We start from the raw sequence: 16,763 nt of genomic DNA, 5'->3' as shown, positions 1-16,763 counted from the left end.
TAGTTTCAACACTACGTAACTACACACAAATTCAATGATCTATAAGCCAATACATTGTGGCAATAATCAAGAAAATGTGTGGATTATTTTAATAGCAATGTAAAAATAGTATAATTCTACACCAAGCTATAGAAATTATAGCTTGGTTTATCCAAGCCACAACAATGAGCCCCCTTCCATTATCACCTATACCATTGGGGTTTTTGCATTATTGATAATTTGTGTAGATCATTTTCTCCTAGTGTCATGTCCCCATTGAGGAGTTATACGATCAGAATAATAAAGTTAATAATGCAATTATCCTAAACTAATACATGCCATTAAGTATGTTGAAGGAGAACGGTCAACAAGAGACACGAGATGCGTCTCATCCTTGTGACCTTCCACACTAGCACAGGGTATATAGAGGCACAAGTATCATGTCAATAAGGGGGAGGGAGATAGATCATTTTCAGGCAATTATATACAGTGGCCTATTATTGTTATTCTTATCAAACGTAGCACAGTTGCAGAAAATATCATGTACGGACATTAATAGCATAATTATATCAGACATTGTTGTTAAAACATTACCATCCATAACATCTGTGTGTACTGTTTTTTACATCAGAAATAACAATTAACAATCTGAATTATATCTATTACAAAATCCAAGTGCAAGTATTCAATAGGAGTAAATTCCAAGACAGATTGGAAAGGGGACATTACAGTGGTATCAGAGCATAATCCTGTCAACCTGTGCAAAATAGTTAATGCAAAACTTTCGACGCAGAAGAGGTACGCCAGCCATGGCAGAACAGTTAGCAACTGAATTTAGAACATTCATGGAGCAAACTAATGAGAAGTTTGAGAAGACCAATCAACTAATCCAACAAGCTATTCAAAGTATTAACAAAAATAATCATGAGAGACCTATCTCAAATTCGGGAAGAGACACTCATTCAAACCATTATGAGAATCAACATTCAACTCAAAGCTCCATCCTTAGACCTACTATGCCCTCATTCTTACCAAGAGAAGAGCCCATGATGGAAGTGGAGGAATCAATAATCGAAAACATTGATGAGATAGCAGTAATGTACGCAAGGCTTGACCCCGAAGTACAAGAGCGCATCCCTTTTAAAGAATATTACGAAGTTCGGAAACAAGCCAACCCGAATACGAGGAAGAGGCATGTTGACAAAGATCTCCAGGTTAGGTTGAGTAAAATGACATTACCATACTTTGATGGGACTAGAAAATCTTCAGCGCAATCGTGGGTTCAAAAATTGGATACATATTTGTCACTCAGCCCAATGACAGAAGATAATGCCATCAAATTTGCTACCCTTCATCTAACAGGGATAGCACATGATTGGTGGCACCATGGTCTTGTTACTCAAGATCACCGAAACATTACTACTTATGGTGAATTCACTCAAAGGCTCATCTTAAGATTTGATCAAAGACATCCGGAATGGTACTTCAAAGAACTAACGTTACTCACACAACAAGGGACAGTGGAAGATTATGCAAATGAATTTCAGAATCTGGCAGTCATGGTCCCCAACCTCTCTCAAGGAAGGCTCACCTATTTATTTGTAGAAGGGCTCAAAGACTCCATCAAGAAGATCGTCAATCCATTGGAGCCTCAAAATTTAAGTGAGGCAATACAAAGGGCCATCAAGGTTGAAGATAATTTCTCAAAGGAAAGACCAAGATACATGACCTCCAAGACATATTCTAGGAAAGATCGTAGGGATGAACCTCATAGGGAGAAAGGAATACCATGCCACTTTTGCAGAGGAACATGGAGACCCGGACATAGATGTCAAAAAAAGGAAGGTCTTGAGCAAAGGGAAGAATTGCGGAGAAATAATTTATGTTTTAAGTGCAAAGAACCATGGAGACCTGATCATCGATGTAAAAGAGGGCAACTACATCAAGTGGAAGAGTCCAAAGATGAAGAAGAAGGGATCTCATACAAAAGACCAAGGTTGGAAGAGCAAAGACATGGAACATTAGTTGCAATTTCAAACGAAGGTGAAGATAGACCATTCAAACTCAAAGGAACCCTCAAGGGACAAAAGGTAATATCCTTGATTGATAGTGGGGCTTCTCACAACTTCATTAGTAGAAATTTGGTGGTAAAAAGGAAGCCAAAAGCTAAAGAGTTTGAGGGGTTTAAGGTGGCCTTGGCAGATGGAACAATCAATCAGTGCACCAAGGTTATGCCTCAACTAGAAATCAAGATGGGAGAACATATTGTTAAAGGAGACTTCTATGTAATTTCTTTGGAGAATGATATAATACTAGGGAGACCTTGGATCCGCTCATTGGGTCGCTTCACTATGGACCTTCCAAATCTTGAGATTTGCTTCCATCAGGATGGACAAGAAGTAACATTAAAAGGCCTACCTAATGGAGATCCCAAGGTAGTTTCTTGCAAAAATATAGAAAGGATTATCCGACATGGACAAGGAGAATGGATTGCTCAATGTTTGGTCTTGGACAAATCTGGTCCAAAATCACCTTTGGTTCATATAGACATGCAGCCAATCTTGAAAAGACATAAGGGAGTCTTCAAAGACATTCCACATGGGATTCCACCAAGGAGAGGATTTGAACACTCCATAGAACTTGAAGAAGGGGCCAAACCAGTAATTACCACTCCTTATAGACATCCACGAAGGTTCAAAGAAGAGATTGAAAAGACCATCAATGAACTCCTTAGGATGGGACACATTCAACCAAGTTGCAGCCCCTTTGCATCATCCGTGGTCTTAGTCAAGAAAAAGGATGGAACCATGAGAATGTGCATAGACTACCGTGCCCTCAACAAAAGAACAATCAAAAATAGGTATCCTATACCAAGAATTGACGAATTGATCGATGAGCTTCATGGAGCAAAATATTTCTCCAAGATTGATCTACGAACTGGATATCACCAAATAAGAATGAGGAAGGAAGATGTACCCAAGACGGCCTTCCGATGCCACTATGGGCACTTTGAATTTTTGGTTATGCCCTTTGGCCTTACGAATGCACCAGCTACCTTCCAATCATGTATGAACCATGTTTTCCATCAGCAATTAAGGAAATTCTTACTTGTATTCTTTGATGACATCCTCATTTATAGCAAAACCTGGGAAGAACACCTTCAACACGTGGAGGAAGTCCTAACCATCCTAGAGAAAGAATCATTGTATGCCAAAGAGTCAAAATGTGAATTTGGTATGAAAGAGATACTCTACTTGGGTCATAAGATCAATGAAGAAGGGGTGAGCGTGGATGAGGAGAAGATCAAAGCAATTAAGGAGTGGCCTACACCCAAAACCTTGACCCAACTCCGAGGGTTTATTGGTTTATGTAGCTACTACCGACGTTTTGTTAAAGGATTTTCCAAAATAACAACACCCCTTACAGACCTAACCAAGAAAGGAGCCTTCTCATGGGATGTTACAGCACAACAAGCATTTGACTGATTGAAGAAAACTATGAGTTCATGTCCGGTTCTAGCTATTCCAGATTTCACACTACCTTTTGAATTGCAATGTGATGCATCGGGAGAAGGGATTGGAGCAGTCCTCATGCAAAGAAGACACCCAATAGCATTTGAAAGTAGGAAGTTCACTGAAATAGAAAAGCACTATTCAATTTATGACAAAGAGATGTTAGCTATCATGCATGCTTTAGCCAAATTCTGACAATATCTTGTATGTGGAAAGTTTCATGTTAAAACTGACCATAATAGTCTACGCTACTTTATGAATCAAAAAGATTTAAATGACCGACAATAGAAGTGGATAAGTAGGATACAGGCCTACGACTTTGACATTGAATATTTCAAAGGCACCCAAAATGTAGTAGCAGATGCATTATCAAGACGACCATGCTTGAATACCATCACAAGTATTATAAAAGAGTGGAAGAATGACATCCTCACAGAATATGCGAAAGATTCCCTTGCCAATGAAATCCTAGAAGGGAGAATGCCAAATGATGAATACAAGGTAAATGAAGACATCATCCTATACAAGAATAGGGTATACCTACCTACTAATTCAAGGATGAAGGAGAAGATTTTGAGGGAGTACCATGATAATCCCTTAGCAGGGCATCAAGGTTACTACAAAACATATAAGCAAGTCCGTGAAAGATATTCATGGAAAGGACTTAAGAAAGATGTACTCAAACATGTGCAAGAATGTATGATTTGCCAACAAAACAAGGTGGAACAAGGACACCCAGCTGGCCTCCTACAACCACTACCCATTCCCAACCAAAAGTGGGAAAGTATCTCCATGGATTTTATAACCGGACTACCAAAGGTGCAAGGTAAGGATTGTATTTACGTCATAGTAGATAGACTTACAAAATATGCCCACTTCTTTGCCATCCCTACCAATTACAATGCAGTTCAAATAGCAAAAGTGTTCTTTAAGGAAGTTTTTAGACTTCATGGTTTACCAAGGAATATAGTTAGTGATCGAGACAGTCAATTTCTTAGCCAATTTTGGCAAGAACTTTTCAAATTGGCAAGAACGGAACTTACACCAAGTACCAGCTATCACCCACAAATGGATGGTCAAACTGAGATTGTTAATAAATGGATAGAAGGGTATCTAAGGAACTACGTCACAGGGCAGCAAAAGGTATGGCCTAAATGGCTGCACCTTGGAGAATATTGTTATAATAACACATATCACATTTCCACAAGGATGAGTCCTTTCAAGGAATTATATGGATATGAAGCCACATCATTTGGTGATCTTGTCCAAGATAGTAGAGTGCCTGGAGCTAAAGATTTTGTGCAGAAAAATATTGACATCATGAGGACCCTAAAAGAGAACATCCAGCAAGCCCAAAATCAGCAAAAACAATATGCGGATAAGAACTGAGTGGAGAGATCATTTGAAGAAGGGGACATGGTGTTTTTGAGGTTACAACCATACAAACAATCATCAATTAAGCCAAGTGGAGCAGAAAAACTCAAACCTTGATTCTATGGTCCTTACAAGGTCTTAAGGAAGATAGGGGAAGTAGCTTATGAAGTAGAACTCCCCGAAAGTAGCAAGATCCATAATGTATTTCATGTATCCCGATTGAAGAGAGTCTTAGGACAAAAAGTTGTCCCATGTACACAATTACCACCATTAGATGACGAGGGGAGACTCATGCTAGAACTAGAGATTATTTTGGATACTAGAGAAAAAAGGCTACGAAATAGGACAATCACCGAGTTCCTCATTCAATGGAAGGGCCTACCAAAGGAAGATGCCACATGGGAAAGGAAAGAAGATGTTGAAGCACTCCAAAAGAAGAGTTGTACTCATATGTAAAATTTACACCATTGTATATTAATTGTAAATGTGTATAGATAGAAAAAAAAGTCAGCAATGTCTGATATAATTATAATGCAAAGTCACCATTGTATATTAATTGTAAATGGGCTCAATAAAGTCAGCACCTCTCTAGACATTAAGGCTCAAGGAAGCCAAAGATGGGCAGCTTGACTCAAGGAAGTGAGCACCCTAAGTAAGAATAAGGGCTCAAGGAAGCCAAATGTGGGCAGCTTGACTCAAGGAAGTCAGCACCCTAAGAATAAGGGCTCAAGGAAGCCAAAGATAGGTAGTTTGACTCAAGGAAGTCAACACCCTATGTAAGAATAAGGGCTCAAGGAAGCCAAATTTGGGCAGCTTGACTCAAGGAAGTCAGCACCCTAAGAATAAGGGCTCAAGGAAGCCAAATGTGGGTAGCTTGGCTCAAGGAAGTCAGTACCCCTAGTAAGATGACTCAAAGGAAGTCAATCCATTTTAGACCGAGATGGCTCAAGGAAGTCAGTCTCTCGAGATTGGGTAGAGATTGCTCAAGGAAGCCAATCTCTCACATATGGACAAGATGGCTCAAAGAAGCCAGTCCCCCTTAAGTTGGGCAATGGCTCAAGAAAGCTAACCCCTCTAAGTTGCAATATATGCAATATAAATTAAGTAGTAATCTCGCTAATATTTATTATTACTTTGGTTTATATATATTAGTGTTACTAATCTATGTGCAGGTACATTCAAGAACAAGGAGACAAAGTATAATAAGACAAGGAGCAATTGCTTGGGGACAAGCAAATTCAAGAGGGGGAGATTTGTCATGTCCCCATTGAGGAGTTATACGATCAGCATAATAAAGTTAATAATGCAATTATCCTAAACTAATACGTGCCATTAAGTATATTGAAGGAGAACGGTCAACAAGAGACACGAGATGCGTCTCATCCTTGTGACCTTCCACACTAGCACAGGGTATATAGAGGCACAAGTATCACGTCAACAAGGGGGAGGGAGATAGATCATTTTTAGGCAATTATATACAGTGGCCTATTATTGTTATTCTTATCAAATGTAGCACAGTTGCAGAAAATATCATGTACGGACATTAATAGCATAATTATATCAGACATTGTTGTTAAAACATTACCATCCATAACATCTGTGTGTACTGTTTTTTACATCAGAAATAACAATTAACAATCTGAATTATATCTATTACAAAATCCAAGTGCAAGTATTCAATAGGAGTAAATTCCAAGACAGATTGGAAAGGGGACATTACACCTAGATCCTCTTTTCTATTTGATGAGACATTTAAACTTTATTACTAAATTAAATTAACTCTCTAACTAATGACATTAGAAATTCAACATGATGACCTAATGCTAAGCCTATCTTGAGAAAACTTAATCACTCTCTATCAATAGATGGTCACCCACCAAGGAATAATTGTCCAAATAGCTATCCTTGAAAGACCTTTGTACGATACTAATCACATAATAATATAATCTATGTTACAAAATATGCATGTGAATATTTGTTCACCCACTAGAATTATGCCAAATGGTTCCATTCTCTACCTCATGTAACTATCAAATCAAACCTTAGAGTTAAAAGATCTTTCAAAAACAAAATAAAAGAAAATGGTGTGTATTCTATTTTCATTATGAAATTTATGGCATTACATTTATAATATTATAAATTGGGAGAAATAAAAATATTTAGTTAATTTTGATAATTGATAGATAAACACTTCTTTTAATTATAATTTATAATATTTTCTTTCAAATGCATTGGAAGTAGAATAAATATAATAGTATATAGAGATAATAAATAAAGATAAATAATAATATTATATAATATTATAATAATACAATAGAGTTAGAGACTGTACTATTGTAGATTAAAGATAGTGGTGACATGAAAGACAAACATGTGATTAAAAAAAAGTAATCCTCCCTCACAGATATCAATAGTTTCTAATCCATGAAAACCATGCATATCTTGCATAAATATAATTATTTTTTATTGTTTTAAGCTCTTCAATGGTTAAATAGTCCTGCCAATACTACCACATTCCACCAATACACTATGAAGAACACAATTTATCACTAAAAAAATGAGAAGATCATTTCATGAAGCACACCACACAAAGTAGAGTGTATTTACTATGAAACTCATAAAAAAAAAACATCTAAAAAGATAAATCTTAAATAAATTATATCTTGTGAAATTTTATTTGTAGATGAATTCTTTCATTGAATGGTGAAACATGATTCAAATTGTGTTTATATGTTTGACCAAAGTAATTCATTTTATCTACCTACAATGAAGGTTGTACAACACATACTTTACCTTGTACTCTACACTAATGAAGTACAATATTGAATACAAATACAAGTTTATTCTTATATTTTTAGCAATAAATTCTTCAAGTTCTAAGTATAGTCAATTGTAAATAAGAGTTACCTCATCCATCAACATCATTTCCTATTAGGGAATTTAGTTGATAATAACATTAGTAATTTGAAATGTTCTATTTATCACAAATAGGGTTGTGAAATGGTTTTAATCAACAATGAAAGGCATATTGAAAAGAATTAATATTTGTGAGATTCTACGAGAAGCAAGAATCGAGCCAAGATCTGATGTCGGTCGTAGATCACATGCAACTCCTCACACAATAGATGATCGAAGATCAAAATAGTTGAATGGAGATAATTTCAATATGAGAGAGAGAAATAGAGACAAAGAGGAGAATTTGGAGAAGACTCTCACCAAGCTATCACTTCAATAACTTGACTAGTGAAGGTGAGAGTATAGTGCTTATTATATAGAAAAATATAAGCATATACATCCAAGGGGTGCATTAACTCCTATTCCCCATAAAAAGCAGGAGGTTTTACCTTCTTGGTAAATGCCAAAACATGTGGCATAACCTCCTTACATGAAGACAAAAAAGGAGTTGAGAAAGTTGGCACATAAGGCCAAAAGAGGGTGTGAAACCCAACTACCCCATAACCCACTTAGGAAATGACAAAATAGTGACTATGAGAGGTGGCACAACAAGCCAAAAGATGGCGTGTAACTCAACTACCCATGTGAGGTGGAGAGTTACACATGTAGCTGAAGTATTTTGCCATGTGTCCTCATATAAATCACTCCTATTAACCTAAGAAAGCTTAAATAATATATGTGTAGGAAAAATAAATATCCCCTAACATAAGGAAAATAAAAAACCTACACTAACACCCCCCCTTAAGCATAGCTTAGGTGGGTGAAAATATGGGTCTCGGCAAATGCAACCATGTTAGGTACCCATGTACATAGATAGCCTCCCCAAAAGAAGAATCCCCCCATAAGAGGAATAAACCCCCCCCCCCCACTAAATAAGGAGAGAAAGAAAGGACTAAGAAGTCCCTCCTGAAGTAGACACCTGTTGTATCCCAAGTAGAGATCGTAAATGAAGGAACTTGCTTTCGGTGAAGGGTTTGGTGAAGATGTCCGTAGTTTTCTCTGTTGTAGATCAATACTTAAGATCAATGATGCCTTCCTGAATGAGCTCCCGAATATAGTGCATATGTATCTCAATATGTTTCATCCTCTAGTGATGAACTGGATTTCTTGAGATTTGTATAGCACTTTGATTATCACAAAAGATGATAGTAGGCTTCCTAACTGGAATACCAAACTCAGTAAGAATATTCTGAAGCCAAATTGCCTTAGTGGTGGCATTAACTGCCCCTCGATACTCAGCCTCTATTGATGAAAGAGCAATTGCAAACTGCTTCTTACTCAACCGACAAACTAGACCAGAACCAAGTGAGAAGCAATACCCTGAAGTGGATTTGCGATCTTGAGAATCACCTGCCCAATCTGAATCCATATATCCCACCAAGTCAATATCCATGCCTGCTGCATACTGAATTCCATAATTATGAGTACCCTGAATGTAGTGGAGAATCCGCTTAGCTGCTTTCCAATGCAACTCATGTGGCTACTGCATGAATCTAGAGACCATGCCCACCGCATATGAAATGTCAGGTCTCGTATGAGTCAAGTAGATGAGGCTCCCAACAATTTGTCGATATAAAGTGCTATCAACCAAGGGTGAAGAGCACTTAGCCTCAAGTTTGACCCCAGATAAAAAAGGAGTAGGTGCAGGCTTACAATCAGCCATGTGAAATCTAGAGAGCATATCGAGTGCATACTTGGGTTGTCCAAGAAAGATGCTTGAAGAAGATTGAGTAATCTCAATTCCCAAGAAGTAATGTAGAAGACCCAAGTCTGACATCAGAAATCTATCATGTAGAGTAGTTTTCACTACCTTGATGGTGGATGAGTGACTTCGTGTGATCAACAAGTCATCAACATAGAGAACTAGAAATGTGAGAGTATCATCCTGGTGCAAAGTGTAGATGTTCGGATCAGAATGGCATCAAGTAAAACCAACTATCAGAAGGAAGGAGTCCATCTTGGCATACCAAGCTCGAGGAGCTTGTTTGAGGCCATAGAGAGACTTTCGAAGTCGACACACAAGTGAAGGATCTTGAACAAACCCTTGTGGCTGCTCCATGTAGATTTCATCCTAAAGGTCACCATGAAGAAATGCACTCTTGACATCCATCTAATGAACTTCCCAACGATGGGTTGCAGCAATAGCAAGGACAAGCCGGATGGAATTCATCTTAGCAATTGGAGCAAAAGTCTCAGAGTAATCAACCCCTGGAACTTCGGAAAAGCCTTTTGCTACCAAGCGAGCCTTATACTTATCAACCAACCCATTTGCTGCAAATTTTGTTCGATAGATCCACTTGCATCAAACAAGTTTCCTTCCCTTAGGAAGAGGAACTAAATCCCATGTGTGATTCATTTCCAAGGAATTAAACTCTTCTTGCATTGCAACATCCCATTCGGGAACACCTGTAGCTTCTCAAAAATACTGTGGATCAGAAGCTGAAGCAATGAAGAGATGTGGAGCTTGCTGAAATTGTGACCTAGTTCTTCTAGAATCTGATGGATCACCAAGCCAATCTCCTGCTAACTCAAAAGTTTGTCGAGCCCAAAGAGGCACTGAAGCTGGAGAGTCTGGGGGAGAATCATCAACCTCTGAAGGATGACTATGAGAAGAATGTGAATCCTCAAAATCACTGTCACCATCTGAAGTGGAGGAAGAAGACTCCTCATCGGGATTAGGAGGATTAAGATCCTCAGAAGAACTGTCATCATCATGCAATGTCTCCAATGTGATAGTGGACGGAGAAGTGGTATGAGAAGAAATAGAAGAACTCTCCTCAAAATGAACACTCCTCTTAATGAACAACTCATGTGTAGAGGGATGGAGAAGTCTATACCCTTTGACATCATCTAGATACCCAAAAAATATGCAAGGCTTGCTCTATGGATCCATAGCCTTGCATTTCTCTGCTGGAATGTGGGCCCATGCAAGAGAGCCAAACATTCTGAAATGCTTAACTGTAGGTTTCTGACTAGTCCAAGCTTCAAAAGGAGTTACCCCCTTCACAACTTTATGAGGGACTCGGTTCTGGATGTAACATGCACAATTGATGGCCTCTACCCAATACTAAGGTGCCAAAGACTTGGAGTGAATCATACAATTTTCCATCTCCTTCAAGGACCTATTCTTCCATTTTACGACACCATTCTACTGAGGGCTGTATGGAACTATGTGTTGCATGTTGATACCTTCTGAAGCACAAAATTGTTCAAACTGATTATTAACATATTCACCCCCACTATCTGTACGTAGAATCTTGATGAACTTCCCAGATTGTTTCTCTGCAAAAGCTTTAAAATCTAGAAAATTCTCAAATACCTCAGACTTTTGTTTGAGAAAGCAAACCCATGTAAATCTAGAAAAGTCATCAATAAATGTTAAGACATATCTAGCCCTACTGAAAGATGGTTGTGGAAATGGTCCTGCCAAGTCACTATGTACCAAATCCAATAGTTGTGGAGCTCTCCATGCTTTGCCTTTATCATACTTCTCCTCAGGATGCTTACCAAGAATACATCCCTGGAAAAATCCATCAGAAAATCGAATAGAAGGCAACCCTGAAACCATGTCCTGTTTACTGAGTTGTTGCAAGTAACGATAGTTCAAGTGGCCAAATCGTTGATGCCACAAACAACTAATCTCATTTGCATGAGTGAGTAAAACTATCGAAGGAGAGTCAGGGACAAAGTGAGAAAACTGATATAATCTGGATTGATGATCTGCTTTTCCCATAGCAATAGTAGACCCATTATGCATTTCACTGATTACCACTATATCTAGTGTGAACTCAAATCGCTTGCTAGAACAAGTGTGAGTGATCTAATAAACAGATAGGAGATTAGTTGATAAAGATGGAACACAAAGGACATCCTTAAATGTTCCTTCACCCACATCAACAGACCCTCTCCCATGCACTTCAACAAGAGTGTCATCACCCATTAGTATGGAAGGCATAGAACATGGCTCTAAAGAGGTGAAATCATCTTTCGAAGAAGCCATGTGGTGCGAAGAACCCGAGTCAATTATCTAAGAATTGGGTTGCGAAGCAACAACAACTAGGGCCTTACCCTTTCCTTTCCCTTTACTCTTGTCTGTATACTTAGAAGATCCTTCTGATGAACTCTGTTTGACTGAATCAGGAACCTTGATATTATTCTTTTCAAGAAGATTTGAAAGGTGATCAATTTGTTTTTTTAAACACTTATGTTCATCATGACCAGGCCTCTTACAATAAGAACACTTGACCTTCTCCTTCTTAGGTTGTTCACCTCCTGATGAAGATGTCTGATCATCTGCTTTTGAAGTAGCAGATTTCTGATCTTTTTTCTTCTCTCCTTGGTTCTTTTGTTTGTTATCTTGCTTACTAGACCCTTTTTGTTCTTTTGTGCCTTGATTTACAACTAAGGCATGTGACTTAGAGGGTTTTATTGTACCCATTTGAACCAATTTGTCTTGCTCCCTAGTGAGTTCTGTAGCAAATTCATCCAGAGAAGGCATTTTGAATGTGGTACCTAGGGCACATTTTCTAGCATAGAATGTAGAAACAAACACTAAATAGTTAGGACCAAGCTTAGAAAGAATACTCAAGATCAGTTGCTTATCATCTTTCTTAGTTCCACACCATTCCAACTGCAATCTTATAGACTTAAGTTTAGTGAAGAAGTCTTGTATAGTATCAAAATTGGTTGGATTCAACCCTATGAGTTCATTCTCTAACTGATGACCTCTTAGCTCATCCTGCTTACCAAAAAGGTTTTCCAAAGTGGTCCACACTGCATTTGGTGTAGTGGCAGATTCAATGTGAAAAAGAAGGTCTGGAGAGACTGACATACATAGAGTACCAAAAGCTTCATCAAATTTATTAAACCATTTAATCTTTTCTTCAGCATCTTGAGGTTCAATTTCAAGTCCCATAGTAACATGATGATATCCATGTCTTTTCAGACATATTATCATCTTAGATTTCCATTCAAAATAATTATATGGTGTTAAAAGTGGAACTATAGATGCATCCATGATAGTAGAAAAGAAGATTGCAAAGAATCAAGAAAATTGCAAGAAAGAAGGCACAAGAGACACCCCCCCTTTTCACTAGTCTCAGAAATCACCCCCCCCCCAAATATTACAAGCTTGACACTTTATAATTTGTGCATTTACAAGGCTTTTTATTAGATTACACTTCTTTTAAGAAACCAATAGAGATTTTAAATACAAATAATTTGAGACAAGATCTAAAACAAATCAGCCTTATAACTACTTAATTTATCTCAATACCTTTCCAACAACTATTAGTTTTTGAAAAACAGAGTTGTGAGGAGAAAGATATGACCAGTTGAAGAGAAAAAGAAGCAGCAGATACAACCTTTAATATCTCATAGAAAAAGGCAAAAATTTTCAATTAGACCTGTAATAATGGAGAGTGCTCGTTTCCAGCTTTCCTTCAAGTATTTGTTTGCAAAAATCTAACACCCAAGGCAAAAGTTATGCAACTTTTTAAAAATGTTGATGAATTTCCCTGATAGAAAAATGACTTAGGCCCTATTCAAGCTCTATTTCTACAAAATTTATTAATTTTTTGGAAATACCATCTGAAACCCAGAAGTTTTTCGATGCTGGGAAGAAAACCTAGAAATCATTTTTTGTGAAAGTGAACAGAAGTTGGAGTACTAAAGCCAAAATGAAAACAGCTCCAATAAAAAAAAATTCACTTTAATTTTTTACTGTGTCCTCCAAACTCTGATTTTGGTGAAGTAAAAGTCACTTTTGACTTTGTCAAGCCTTATGGACACTCTGTAAATTCTTATTAAGCTTCCAATATTACCACAAAGCTGGAATCACCCAGATCTTACAAGAACACATACATGTAAACCAGATTTAACTAGAAGCTATTTTCCTTTAAACTATTCCGATTCTCCAGATCACACGAGAATGCAGGAGAAGAGCATACTTAGTTTTTAAGGAAAATATTATCTATATAAAAGTCTCAAATCCCTCAAATAAATCAAAAAAAATAATGAGCTATACCAGACAATAAGCTCTGATACCATGTGAGATTCTGCGAGAAGCAAGAATTGAGCCAAAATCTGATGTCAGTTGTAAATCACATGCAACTCCTCACACAACAGATGATCGAAGATCAAAATAGCTAAATGGAGATAATTTCAATATGAGAGAGAGAAATGGAGACAAAGAGGAGAATTTGGAGAAGACTCTCACCAAGCTATCACTTCAATAACTTGACTAGTGAAGGTGAGAGTATAGTGCTTATTATATAGAAAAATATAAGCATATACATCCAAGGGGTGCATTAACACCTATTCCCCATAAAAAGTGGGAGGTTTTACCTTCTTTGTAAATGCCAAAACATGTGGCATAGCCTCCTTACATGAAGACAAAAAAGGAGTTGAGAAAGTTGGCACATAAGGCCAAAACAGGGTGCGAAACCCAACTACCCCATAACCCACTTAGTAAATGACAAAATAGTGGTTATGAGAGGTGGCACAACAAGCCAAAAGAGGGTGTGTAACTCAACTACCCATGTGAGGTGGAGAGTTACACATGTAGCTGAAGTATTTCGCCACGTGTCCTCATATAAACCACTCCTGTTAACCTAAGCAAGCTTAAATAATATATGTGTAGGAAAAATAAATATCCCCTAACATAAGGAAAATAAAAAACCTACACTAACAATATTATCATGTCTCAACCTCAAATTCAACATGATATTTTATAGGCAAGATGGATCGATCATGTAATTAATTTTATTCCTTAGTATTATTAGTGAGGAATGTTTGTTAATAAATAAAGTTATATGATGATTTCCATTTATTTATTATATCTAGGGTATTTATGATCTATAATTAATAGATATTTTTAATGATGCAAGACAATTAAATTTATCTCAATCATCTATGTCTACAAAGTGTGTTTATCTATCATTGTTCTATATGTGTTTGTGTGATTACCTTGAGAGAAAAACACATACCTTCTAAACACTATGATAGTCATATTACATGAGACATTGCCGTTATTTCATGTGGTCCAACACTTTACAAGAATCCATCAAAGTTTTGCACTTGAGATATGAGTAAAATAAGTTTAGTGTGAAAATTTGTGCACTTGACATTAATGTATTTGTATTTCTATTGTTTAATGATTTTTGGACAATTTTAGCAATATTATATTTAAATTTAATAATATATTTGTGCAATTCCATTTATCTTTTTGTGGGAGTCGAGAATGCTAGGAATGGTGTCATTTTCAAATCAAACCCCATTGTCCCATGATGCTTACTATCATTTCTTTAATGGGGCATCCAAGAGGAATCAAAATTTTGTTGGGGGAGTTATATTTCTTAATCGAAGTCCTTGTGTCAAATTTGCAACTCGCTTGAGTTCTTCCACCAATAAATATGTTGAAACTAAATCTTTGAGATTGAGGATGCCTCTTGCACTATGATGTGTAAAAGACTACCAAAAAACATGTGTGAGGTTTTTTATTCATTGAAAAGGCAAATCAACTGTGTAGAGGTCAAACATCTTCATCCAGAAGAATGTGAAAGGCAATGACTTCTTTATTGCAGGGGAAAATCCTCATATAGGATACAAAATTTCTTTTGCATGTTATTTTCATTCATTGTGGAGGGTGATACATAAGATTGTGAGCATAAAGAGACGTATATCATCGATTTGCTAAATCCCATGCAAGTGATTTAACCTACGATTTGCACTTATTTTGTCTTTGCTAGTACATCTCAGCAAGGCAATTTGTCTAGAAGCAGACTCGATTCTTATTATACGCGACTCTCTGAAGGTGACTTCGATGGAGCAAGATGTGAACAAAAAATATTTGAATAAGTAGTCTTTAACTAGGTCCAGGCCACCCAAGCAATCTTGATTTGAGAATTAAGATTAATTTGAGTGAAGATAAAGTAGTATGGTTGACTGATAAATGGATTCTAGCATCAACGAATGTGCTAAATCAAAAAATATCATAGGTTAAAGAACCTTCTACAAAATGACATAAGTTGAAAAGGTTCCCTTAAACAATAATCTTGTTCACAAGAATCTCAAGAAAGGAGATTGTTTCATATAGACATTTACGAATGCCAAAAATATGACGTGTATGATCATTAATAGTCTCTGTCTTCTAGAAGGGAGTATGTAATAGAAACCATATTATTAGTGATGGTCAAAGTTGTGGCAAAATTAAAAGAGTGGAATGTTAAACGTGACTTGTTTATGCATGTTTTCACATATTGAAAAAAAATGTTTGCATGCGTGATTTAAAAATTTCTTGTAATTCATTTTTTGAATAACAATAGAAACTTTCAATCAAAGCAAGGGACATTGCAATAATATTGAAAGTGGAAAATGTTAATAGAAATATGGAAGAAAATGAGCATAGATCATACAATTCATTCATTCCACATCTATCTTGGAAGTAAGTCACGTATCCACTTAAAATAAAGAAAATCTATTAATAAAAGTAAAATATGATTTTTTTATAAATTTAATTTATATAAAAAATAATATTCATCCGATTTAATTTTGACTTTCTTAAATGATAAAATGTTGAAGACAAAACTCTAAATAGATGCTAAGTTCGCTTATGATAAACCTTATCTAATACATACAAAATGGACTATAGTTTAAAAAAACTTGAAAGTAATAACATTTTTAAAAGAGCAATACCTACATCCATGGATGAGAGGAACAAAATTAGTTATCTATCCCTAAGTTACGATCACTTCTTCCACATGAAATACAAATTTAACCCAAAGGTCCAAACAGTGAGCTGAGCGCACACTTAATATGCCCTAATGTTCACTAGCTTTTTTTAATTGAAATAGGTACACTAGGTATAGCTATCTTAACTAACATTTGAGCTTAAATAACCTGCCTCTACATTTTACAATGCACTAACCAACCGCTTACAATATT

The 16,763-nt window shown here is 36.6% G+C and overlaps 1 protein-coding gene across 1 annotated transcript; it reads left to right on the top strand.

Annotated features, from left to right (window-relative positions):
* The first annotated feature begins 788 nt into the window (after nucleotides 1-788).
* LOC131037488 (uncharacterized) lies at nucleotides 789-3,464 on the top strand. Its single transcript, XM_057969642.2, has one exon. It carries the CDS (start codon nucleotides 789-791, stop codon nucleotides 3,462-3,464), a length of 2,676 nt encoding a protein of 891 aa, XP_057825625.2.
* Nucleotides 3,465-16,763: the final 13,299 nt, after the last annotated feature.

The sequence above is a fragment of the Cryptomeria japonica genome, chromosome 3, assembly GCF_030272615.1.
Source record: "Cryptomeria japonica chromosome 3, Sugi_1.0, whole genome shotgun sequence".
NCBI classification, from domain to species: Eukaryota; Viridiplantae; Streptophyta; class Pinopsida; order Cupressales; family Cupressaceae; genus Cryptomeria; species Cryptomeria japonica.
Note: the sequence above shows the minus strand (reverse complement) of the source record. Positions and strands in the feature narration are given on the sequence as shown.

Coding starts and splice junctions, on each gene's coding strand:
- LOC131037488 (XM_057969642.2), top strand. CDS start 789: ATGGCAGAACAGTTAGCAACTGAATTTAGAACATTCATGGAGCAAACT.